Raw genomic sequence first — 11,840 nt, 5'->3', positions numbered from 1 at the left:
GTCTCTGCGGTGTCAAAACATCTTTGACACTGCGATGGCTACAGAATTAGACAGGGAGACATATTTTGTCATAATCCCTTTACTTGACATCATGGCTCCCATTCTCTTGTGGTGTTATAACAAATGTAGTACCCGGTACAGAATTTATAAATGTCTTTATTGAAGGTAGTTATCTCTCCTGGTACAGAAGTTCATCACTCCTGGTATAGAATGTAACAGGGATACCCATTTTGTCTTAAACTCTGTAAACCTATAAATAAAATCCAGCATAATTTGTTTTATGTTTAAGTAGTCTGTCCATGAAAGATGAATTGTGTCCTGACCCCATGCAGCCGACCGGCCAGGACTGACCTATGAGCAGGTGCTGCGCGGCGACACCTCCTCCCATGTGATTGACAGCTTGGAGGAGGATAAGAAGTACACTGTCAGTATCTTTGCTATCTACCCCCAGGGCCCCAGCCAACCTGTCTCGATCGTCGGCAAAACACGTAAGTGACCCTTTTAATTTGAGTTATTTAGCAGTCTATTATCCAGAGACTCAGCAGGAGCTGATAGTTTAAGTACCTTGTTCAAGACACAGACAGATTTCAGGATGCGAAACCAGTGACCTTTAGGTTACTGGCCCGACACTGCTAGTCTACCTGCCTAAAACCAATCCTATGCTTTGAAATCAATGGGAGTTTACAAGTTGTGGAACACTTCTAGAAAATGGTGAGGAATCAGGATGCTTCCATTGCCTTTGAAATCTAAGTCAATTGGTTATGAAATATATATTTCAATAGAAGCTTAACGCCCTATTTCACACCTTTCTGACTGTAATAAGTTGTTTTTCTATGACTGTCCACTAAGTGGCAGTGTAGCTTCTCCCAACATGTTGATCAGATTTCCAGGCTGTGGTCATGTATTTCACCATCTGTGGGTGATGCAGTTGGTCTGTTCTCCATCAAATTACATTGGTAAAATGTATGTAAATATTAAAGAAAATAGATTAATTAGTGTTCCTCCCCTAACTGAGTGTGTGTGTGTGTGTGTGTGTGTGTGTGTGTGTGTGTGTGTGTGTGTGTGTGTGTGTGTGTGTGTGTGTGTGTGTGTGTGTGTGTGTGTGTGTGTGTGTGTGTGTGTGTGTGTGTGTGCGCGCGCACTGCAGTGAAACTGGTGCCAGTGCAGCAGTTCCTGGTCCAAAACGCCACCACAGACACCGTCCAGGCCCGCTGGGGCTCAGTGAAGGGGGCCACGGGGTATCGCCTCACCTGGTCCTCCTCAGGTACTGGAACCCTAATAGCAGTGTGTTACCAAGATCACCCAGAAGACACGCTGAACAAACATTGACCACTCAGACACAGTGTCTGTGAAATCAACATACAGCCTGCATACAGAGTATAGGGTGCCTTCGGAAAGTATTCCGACCCCTTGACATTTTACACATTGTGTTACATGACAGCCTTATTCTCATCAATCTACACACAATACCCCATAATGACAGAGCAAAAACAGGTTCACATTTACATAAGTATTCAGACCCTTTAATCAGTACTTTGTTCAAGCACCTTTGACAGCGACTACAGCCTCGAGTTTTCTTGGGTATGACGCTACAAGCTTGGCACACCTGTATTTGGGGACTTCCTCCCACTCAAGGACATTCAGAGACTTGTCCTGAAACCACTCCTACATTGTCTTGGCTGTGTGCTTAGGGTTGTTGTCCTGTTGGAAGGTGAACCTTCGCACCAGTCTGAGATTCTGAGCGCTCTGGAGTAGGTTTTCATCAAGGATCTCTCTGTACTTTGCTCTGTTCATCTTTGCCTTGATACTGACTAGTCTCCCAGTCCCTGCCATAGAAAAACATCCCCACAGCATGATGCTGCCACCACCATGCTTCACCGTAGGAATGGTGCCAGGTTTCCTCCAGACATGATGCTTGGCATTCAGGCCAAAGAGTTCAATCAGACCAGAGAATCTTATTTCTCATTGTCTGAGTGTCTTTAGGTGCCTTTTGGCAAACTACAAACGGGGTTTCATGTACCTTTTACTGAGGAGTGGCTACCATCTGGCCACTCTACCATAAAGGCCTGACTGGTGGAGTGCTGCAGATATGATTGTCCTTCTGGAAGGTTCTGTCATCTCTAGAGCTCTGTCAGAGTTGACCATCGGGTTCTTGGTCACCTCCCTGGCCAAGGCCCTTCTCTCCCGATTTCTCAGTTTGGCATGGCGGCCAGTTCTAGGAAGAGTCTTGGTGGTTCCAAACTTCTTCCATTTAAGAATGATGGTGGGCACTGTGGTCTTGTGGACCTTCAATGCAGCAGAAAAATGTTGTTACCCTTCCCCAGATCTGTGCCTCGACACAATCCTGTCTCGGAGCTCTACAAACAATTCATGCGACCTCATGGCTTAGTGTTTGCTCTGATATGCACTGTCAACTGAGGGACCTTTTATAGACAGTTGTGTGCCTTTCCAAATCATGTCCAATCAATTGAATTTACTCCGGGTGTACTCCAATTAAGTTGTAGAAACATCTCAAGGACGATCAATGGAAACAGGATGCACCTGAGCTCAACTTCAAGTCTCATTGCAAAGGTTCTGAATACTTATGTAAATAAGGTATTTCTGTTTTATACTTTTAATAAATTTGCAAAAATTTCAACCACATTTTTTTCACTGTCGTTATGGGGTATTGTGTGTAGATTGCTGTGGAATTTTTGTCATTTAATACATTTTAGAATAAGGCTGTAACGTAACAACATTTAGAAATATTCTAGTGGTCTGAATACTTTACGAAGGCACGATCACAGATAACCAACCCCCCTCCCCTCCTTTACCTCCAGAGGGCCATAGAGAGAATGTGAACCTGGGGGAGACCTTTAACTTCTACATGATCCAGGGACTCCACCCAGGCACTGAGTACGCCATCACCATCAACCCCATCTTTGTGGACATCGAGGGCCCTGTCATCTCTACCCCAGCCAAGACACGTGAGTTACCATGGAAACTGGGACTATGTACAGGATGAGTCAACTTCTGAACATTATGGCTGCGTCCTAAATGACACCCATAATACAGTTCTTTCTACCAGAGCCCTGTGCCAGAGCAGTGTGCCGGCCGAGGCCATCTCCCTTCATCATGCAGCTGTACAATGACTAACATTCTATCCATAATGATAGTTAAATTCTCTCCCCTCTCTCTCCCGTCTCCCTGTGCCAGTGGAGAGCAGTGCAGTCCAGACTCTGAAGGCATCGGCAGTGAGCACCAACAGTGCCATGGTCTCCTGGAACTCTGTCCCTGGGGCCACCGGCTACAGACTAGCCTGGGGGCCCACTCCAGGTGACCTCTCACCTCTACACAATATACTCGCACAATAGAAACCAAAGCCCTGCCCAAAAACAACCCCCCTACCCCCTAGACACTTGTGAAGATCTGAGGGGATTTGATTTGATAGGCTAGGTGGAATGTTTTAACATATTGCCTATCCCTGTCCAATCCTCTCAGATCTCCAGAAGTGTGTCTGGAGCTAGGGGCTAGAGGTTCTTTCTTGACAGGGCCTCTATCTCTCTCTTTCTCTCTCCACCCCCCCTCTCCCTCTCTTTCTGTTGTACTCTGTCCTCCCGTCCTCCCTTTGGGCATCTCTTCCTCTTGTAATTCTTTCTCTCTCCTCTTTCTCTCTCTCCTTTCTCTCCCCTCTTCTCTCTCTCCTTTTCTCTCTCATGCGTGATGTATCTCTGACGATGTTCAGAGTCTCCCCAACTCTGTGTACCTACCTACCATCCCTCTGTCTCACCGTGTCTATCAAAACCAGCATCACTAGAACATGATTGGAGGAAGATTCTGCAGCGGGCTTATGGATAAAAAGAAGGTGGGGGTGTATTTGATGTCACCCTTCTGAGCGTCCCTGTGGGGACACGACACGGATCCTTTGAAATGCCAGGACTGGGCTCCCCACCATGTCACTCGGTAGTACCAGCGTCATTTCCATGTGACAAGCTGGCATCATGGCCACCCCTCAGAAAACAGGAAAATAAAAGGAGAGATGGAGGGATACGGGGTTGTTTTAATGAGGGGACGGGCTTCTGATGATGTTCATATGGGGATGACAGGAAAGGGGGAATGTGTGAATAAAGGTGTGTGAGAAAAGGGATTGATCAAGCCAGATGAAGACATGGAGGAGGAGAGTAGGGTGCCTTGTCCTTTCATGTGGAGATGATGATGGGAGTTATTTTGGGGTTTAGGTTGGTTTTTGTTCGCATATCCTCTTCTCATTGCCCTCACGACTGCTTGACTTTTCTTTTTAAAACTCAGGATGCTTTTAATATCAACAGAGCTACGCTTGGAAACGAAAGGTATCATCAAACAATCCCAATGTCTGTAGAATTACTTGCTTTCGATGATTTGATTTGCCTGTAATGAGCTGTAAAGCAATATGAAAGGGACAAATTGAATGGAACGTTGTTAAGTTGAGTATTCATTAAGGGATTCATTAAGTTGAGTACGAAGAGAGACCTAATTGCTAATTAACTAATTTAATTTAAGCTACATAGTGAGCAATTTTGCAAATCATCAGACACAACTGCGGCAGGGTAGCCTAGTGGTTAGAGCGTTGGACTAGTAACCTGAAGGCTGCAAGTTCAAATCTCCGAGCTGACAAGGTACAAATCTGTTGTTCTGCCCCTGAACAGGCAGTTAACCCACTGTTCCTAGGCCGTCATTGAAAATAGGAATTTGTTCTTAACTGACTTGCCTAGTTAAATAAAGGTAAAATAAACTCAAGTGAACACTCCATTGGTCCAAAGGAGTTGGCCTCCAATAGCAGGTGATTGTCATCATGGGCAAAACACTAAACTGTTAGATCAGGGCTTAGGCCCTAATCCTCCCCCTACTCCATTGTTATGTGTGTGTTATTCTTCCAGAGTTTGTGGGTCGGGACCGTCCTAGGCAGCTGGCTCTGAACGGCTCCACCACAGAGCACCTTCTGAAGAACGTGGTCCATGACACAGAGTATGTCCTGTCTCTTTACGTCCTGTTTGGATCGCTGGTGGGTCCCGGCGTCTCAGCTACCTTCCGCACCTGTGAGTCCAACGTGTCCTCTTTCCTAGTCAAGTGTATTTTCATCACTACCCTGACCACTTCCCCTTTATCTGGCACTCGGTCGTATCACCCATCATGCAGTATTGTTTTGTGTTTTCATGTTCAGACGCTCCTGTTTTTGTATTCTCTCTATGTTCGTTCTGATTAAACTCACCGACTGCACCTGCTTCCTGACTCCCTGCGTCTTCGTCATGTTGCCTTGTATCCCCTCTTCTCTCTCCACTAGCCCCTTTGGGATATGTGTCTAACTTCCACGTGACTTCCTACACCAGTACCTCCATCGACGTGGAGTGGAGTCCCGTCGTGGGGTCCACCGAGTACAAACTCACCTGGAACATCGGTACTGTAGTGGGCTTCTTGATCCAAATCCTAAATATAACCTTATCTCAATTTCAAAGATTAATGTAGCCTGTGAGTGTGTACACGTGTGTGTGTGTGTGTGTAAATGTTTGTGTGTGCCTGAGTCTTTTAATTGGCTGTGTTACACAGATGGCAACACTCCCCAGTCCCAGTATTTGGACCGCAGCGTTCTGTTCCACCGCACTGAGGGCCTCAACCCAGAGACAGTCTACATAGTCAGCATCCACGCTGTCTACGGCAACACAGAGGGGCCAGAAATCTCCCTCTCACAGCTCACAGGTACCTAGAGAGAGAGTATGGGGTAAATCCAAACTTGTGCATGATTTTATTTTCCCACAGTGGTGATGGTGGGTATTGGACATTTTCACTTATTCATACATTAATGACATTGGGAGACTGAGTAAATTTTCGACTCAAGTGGTTGCTAGGATTTGCCCCTATGACGTCAGTGGAGTCTGCAGTCACAGCAATGTGCTTGGTAGGTGCTGTATACAAACAACTCATTTAAGATACTGGGAATCCAAACGCATATGCAAGGAAACACATGTAAATAGTGGTTGACGTTGCTGAGGGTAATGTAATCACACTTGTGCATGGGAAGTGGTTGACGTTGCTGAGGGTAATGTAATCACACTTGTGCATGGGAAGTGGTTGACGTTGCTGAGGGTAATGTAATCACACTTGTGCATGGGAAGTGGTTGACGTTGCTGAGGGTAATGTAATCACACTTGTGCATGGAAACACATGTAAACAGTGGTTGACGTTGCCGAGGGTAATGTAATCACACTTGTGCATGGGAAGTGGTTGACGTTGCTGAGGGTAATGTAATCACACTTGTGCAATGGGAAGTGGTTGATGTTGCTGAGGGTAATGTAATCACACTTGTGCAATGGGAAGTGGTTGACGTTGCTGTGGGTAATGTAATCACACTTGTGCATGGGTGAGGGTAAAGTGGTTGACGTTGCTGAGGGTAATGTAATCACACTTGTGCATGGGAAGTGGTTGACGTTGCTGATGGGTAATGTAATCACACTTGTGCATGGAACACATGTAAGCAGTGGTTGACGTTGCTGAGGGTAATGTAATCACACTTGTGCATGGGAAGTGGTTGACGTTGCTGAGGGTAATGTAATCACACTTGTGCATGGGAAGTGGTTGACGTTGCTGAGGGTAATGTAATCACAATTGTGCATGGGAAGTGGTTGACGTTGCTGAGGGTAATGTAATCACAATTGTGCATGGGAAGTGGTTGACGTTGCTGAGGGTAATGTAATCACACTTGTGCATGGGAAGTGGTTGACGTTGCTGAGGGTAATGTAATCACACTTGTGCATGGGAAGTGGTTGACGTTGCTGTGGGTAATGTAATCACACTTGTGCAATGGAACACATGTAAGCAGTGGCTGACGTTGCTGAGGGTAATGTAATCACACTTGTGCATGGGAAGTGGTTGACGTTGCTGAGGGTAATGTAATCACACTTGTGCATGGGAAGTGGTTGACGTTGCTGTGGGTAATGTAATCACACTTGTGCAATGGAACACATGTAAGCAGTGGTTGATGTTGCTGAGGGTAATGTAATCACACTTGTGCATGGAAACACATGTAAACAGTGGTTGACGTTGCTGAGGGTAATGTAATCACACTTGTGCATGGAAACACATGTAAGAAGTGGTTGACGTTGCTGAGGGTAATGTAATCACACTTGTGCATGGGAAGTGGTTGACGTTGCTGAGGGTAATGTAATCACACTTGTGCATGGAAACACTTGTGCATGGCAGTGGTTGACGTTGCTGAGGGTAATGTAATCACACTTGTGCATGGGAAGTGGTTGACGTTGCTGAGGGTAATGTAATCACACTTGTGCATGGGAAGTGGTTGACGTTGCTGAGGGTAATGTAATCACACTTGTGCATGGGAAGTGGTTGACTGAGGGTAATGTAATCAACTTGTGCATGGGAAGTGGTTGACGTTGCTGAGGGTAATGTAATCACACTTGTGCATGGGAAGTGGTTGACGTTGCTGAGGGTAATGTAATCACACTTGTGCATGGGTAAGCAGTGGTTGACGTTGCTGAGGGTAATGTAATCACACTTGTGCATGGGAAGTGGTTGACGTTGCTGAGGGTAATGTAATCACACTTGTGCATGGGAATGTAATCACACTTGTGCATGTGGTTGACGTTGCTGAGGGTAATGTAATCACACTTGTGCATGGAAACACATGGCAGTGGTTGACGTTGCTGAGGGTAATGTAATCACACTTGTGCATGGGAAGTGGTTGACGTTGCTGAGGGTAATGTAATCACACTTGTGCACTGGGAAGTGGTGCATGAGGGTAATGTAATCACACTTGTGCAATGGGAAGTGGTTGACGTTGCTGTGGGTAATGTAATCACACTTGTGCATGGGAAGTGGTTGACGTTGCTGTGGGTAATGTAATCACACTTGTGCATGGAAACACATGTAAACAGTGGTTGACGTTGCTGAGGGTAATGTAATCACACTTGTGCATGGGAAGTGGTTGACGTTGCTGTGGGTAATGTAATCACACTTGTGCATGGAAACACATGTAAGCAGTGGTTGACGTTGCTGTGGGTAATGTAATCACACTTGTGCATGGAAACACATGTAAGCAGTGGTTGACGTTGCTGAGGGTAATGTAATCACACTTGTGCAATGGAACACATGTAAGCAGTGGTTGACGTTGCTGAGGGTAATGTAATCACACTTGTGCAATGGAACACATGTAAGCAGTGGTTGACGTTGCTGAGGGTAATGTAATCACACTTGTGCATGGGAAGTGGTTGACGTTGCTGTGGGTAATGTAATCACACTTGTGCATGGGAAGTGGTTGACGTTGCTGAGGGTAATGTAATCACACTTGTGCATGGGAAGTGGTTGACGTTGCTGAGGGTAATGTAATCACACTTGTGCATGGGAAGTGGTTGACGTTGCTGAGGGTAATGTAATCACACTTGTGCATGGGAAGTGGTTGACGTTGCTGAGGGTAATGTAATCACACTTGTGCAATGGGAAGTGGTTGACGTTGCTGAGGGTAATGTAATCACACTTGTGCAATGGGAAGTGGTTGACGTTGCTGAGGGTAATGTAATCACACTTGTGCAATGGGAAGTGGTTGACGTTGCTGAGGGTAATGTAATCACACTTGTGCAATGGGAAGCCCTCACAGTCCTCCGCTGTATTTCCACCACTATTGTCATTCTAAGATGTGTGATTTGAACGAGACAGACCACTGTTATTTCAATCGAGTAAAGACGTCATTGATAAGTGATGATCCATTCAGACCAGCCTTACTGATTGAACTTTCGTAAATACATTAAACAGAAAATATGGAGTGTAACACTGAGTCACTGGCCATTTACATAAACCCACAGCCCTGTGGATGAAGTCCTGATATTGTAATTAAGTAGGGAGATGTGGAACGTTACGCCCCTTGTACCCTTGTAGACTGGTGGTGCCCTTGTTTGATTGACAGGTCATATACTTGAGCTTCCTATTATAACCGAGGTTCCCTTTGTTGACACTTGAGGCTTGTGTTTTAACCACTGCTATGTGTGTGTGTGTGTGTGTGTGTGTGTGTGTGTGTGTGTGTGTGTGTGTGTGTGTGTGTGTGTGTGTGTGTGTGTGTGTGTGTGTGTGTGTGTGTGTGTGTGTGTGTGTGTGTGTCACTGCTGCCTGACATGGTTGTTATCATCTATTAATTCTATCTGAGTTTGTTTCTACTGTCAGAAAGTACTTCATTTACATTGAAGAAATCCATCCAGCCTGTTGTGTTGTTGAATGAGGAACATTGCCACAACATTTAAAAAGATAATTGATTGTATATGTATTGAAGGTATGCTCAAAGCGGTCAGCATTGAAAGGCAGAAACTCGCCTCATTCACCACCGATGTGTAGCATCCATGTAGCGGCAGCCATTTTGTGGCAGAAAGCTCACCACACATGTATTGTTTATCTTAAATGAAACTACATCTATTGTTGATGTGGTTCTGTCAGCGTCGGTGACAGAGTCAGAGCTGATCCAGGCGGTCAAGGAGGTGAAGGTGGTGGATGTCGGAGTCAACTCCTTCATACTGACCTGGAGGAGAACACCTGGGGTCACTGGCTACAAGATCTCCTGGAGCCCCTTCCATGGTGAGGAACACACACATGCATGTATGGACACACACACGTTGACACACAAACACCCACCACCAAAGCCCCGTATACTACCCACCACTGCGACCTGTATGCTCTCGTTGGCTGGCCCTCATATTCGTTCCCAAACCCACTGGCTCCTGGTCATCTATAAGTCTTAGCAAGGTAAAGCCCCGCCTTATCTCACCTCATTGGTCACCTTAGCAGCACCAACCCGTAGCACGTGCTCCAGCAGGTATATCTCACCAAAGCCAATTCCTATTTGGTTGCCTTTCTTTCCAGTTCTCTGCTGCCAATAACTGAAACGAACTGCAAACATCACTGAAGCTGGAGACTCATATCTCCCTCACTAACTTTAAGCACCAGCTGTCAGAGCAGCTCACAGATTACTGCACCTGTACATAACCAATCTGTAAATAGCCCATCCAACTACCCCACCCCCTATACTGTGATTTATTTTATTTATTTGCTCCTTTGCACCCCAGTATCTCTACTTGCGCATTCATCTTCTGCACATCTATCACTCCAGTGTTTAATTGCTATATTGTAATTACTTCACCATCATGGCCTATTTATTGCCTTACCTCCCTTATCTGACCTCATTTGCACACACTGTATATAGACTTTTTCTATTGTGTTATTGACTGTATGTTTGTTTATTCCATGTGTAACTCTGTGTTGTTGTTTGTATCGCACTGCTTTGCTTTATATTGGCCATGTCGCAGTTGTAAGTCAGAACTTGTTCTCAACTAGCCTACTTGGTTAAATAAAGGTGAAATAAAAATGTAGGCTCTATCTCAATTCGTCTTTCATGCTTCCTTGCATCCCCTCACATTCCCTCTTGTATTAGAGGACATGGTCCCTCCCTAAAGACCTTAGTTCTTCAAGGTGAGGAGAGAGGCTGTGAGGCATAAAGGAAAGATTGTTGTGAAATAGCTGTAGGCTATCCTTCTGTCCTGACCTATATACCTATATATATATATCCCATGCATGTTGACCTCTCTGCCTCTAGGTGGCGATGAGAAGTCCCAGCTAGTCTCTTCCTCCACGACCTCCTTCACCATCCCTAAGTTACAGGAGAGCTCGGCCTATAAGATCCAGGTGGCATCTATGGTGGGGGGCCGAGAAGGGAGCCCGTTCCTGGTCACTGCACGCACCTGTGAGTACTGAACTATGGCGACTCCTCTCAGATATTCCTCTGGATAAGAGTGACTGCTAAATGACTGAAATGTAGACCTGTCACATGTCTCTACTCACCTAGCACCACCACCTAGCACCACCACCTAGCACCACCACCTAGAACCACCACCTAGCACAACCACCTAGCACCACCACCTAGCACCACCACCTAGCACCACCACCTAGCACCACCACCTAGCACCACCACCTAGCACCACCACCTAGAACCACCACCTAGCACCACCACCTAGCACCACCACCTAGCACCACCACCTAGCCCAAAAAGTAGCAGTAAGGTATCTTAAAGTTATTCCGTGTGTTTGAGGGGATCAGTTTGAGCAAGGCCAGGCGCAGAACCAATAATCTTGATCAGATAATGAGTAGTTATTTGGGATGCAAGGTGATTTGTAGATCAGTGAGTCTGAACAGTCTTTCTCAAACACTTAAATGATGTGTTGATTGTGTTCCAGTGGACCTGCCTAAAGTGAACGGCTTCGCAGCGCTGAACACCACAGACAGCAGCACTTCCCTCAACTGGATCAGAGTTGCCGGGGCTTCTGGGTACCTGCTCTCCTGGAGGCACATCCTCAGAGAGGCACAGCCATCTCAGGTCATCAGGCTGTAACACCAGCACAGCCAATCACATCAGGCTGTGACACCAGCACAGCCAATCACATCAGGCTGTAACACCAGCACAGCCAATCACATCAGGCTGTAACACCAGCACAGCCAATCACATCAGGCTGTAACACCAGCACAGATGATCACGTCAGACTATGGCCTCATTCAAAATGCTTAGTAATGCTTTCTTCCTCAATCTATCTAATAGTACAGCACATTACTTACAGAGGATGCAATTCAAAATGCTTAAACAAACACAGTTATAAAAGGAGAGAAAGAGAAAAACACTGGTTTCAAAATGTGTCAAATAAAAATTGTAAAACAATTATTTTAAAAACTGTGGACATAAGAGACAAATTCATTTGAATAAATAAAAATACGTAAAATAGATAGGGTGCTTTATTTGATTTATTTTATACTAAGTAAAAGCACGGCAAAAAGGTGTTTCT

The 11,840-nt window shown here is 45.6% G+C and overlaps 1 protein-coding gene across 1 annotated transcript in view; it reads left to right on the top strand.

The window, feature by feature from the left end:
* LOC118383293 (collagen alpha-1(VII) chain-like) overlaps positions 1–11,395 on the top strand; it is a 15,338-nt gene extending 3,943 nt beyond the window's left edge. Inside the window, exons 2-11 of the mRNA XM_052471756.1 lie at positions 333–488; positions 1,148–1,264; positions 2,820–2,966; positions 3,196–3,315; positions 4,896–5,054; positions 5,300–5,413; positions 5,563–5,712; positions 9,451–9,588; positions 10,604–10,750; positions 11,241–11,395. Coding sequence (XP_052327716.1) covers positions 333–488; positions 1,148–1,264; positions 2,820–2,966; positions 3,196–3,315; positions 4,896–5,054; positions 5,300–5,413; positions 5,563–5,712; positions 9,451–9,588; positions 10,604–10,750; positions 11,241–11,395 — 1,403 coding nt within the window. The remainder of the gene's footprint in view (positions 1–332; positions 489–1,147; positions 1,265–2,819; positions 2,967–3,195; positions 3,316–4,895; positions 5,055–5,299; positions 5,414–5,562; positions 5,713–9,450; positions 9,589–10,603; positions 10,751–11,240) is intronic.
* The last annotated feature ends 445 nt before the right edge of the window (positions 11,396–11,840 follow it).

This window comes from Oncorhynchus keta, chromosome 19, assembly GCF_023373465.1.
Source record: "Oncorhynchus keta strain PuntledgeMale-10-30-2019 chromosome 19, Oket_V2, whole genome shotgun sequence".
Taxonomy (NCBI): Eukaryota; Metazoa; Chordata; class Actinopteri; order Salmoniformes; family Salmonidae; genus Oncorhynchus; species Oncorhynchus keta.
Note: the sequence above shows the minus strand (reverse complement) of the source record. Positions and strands in the feature narration are given on the sequence as shown.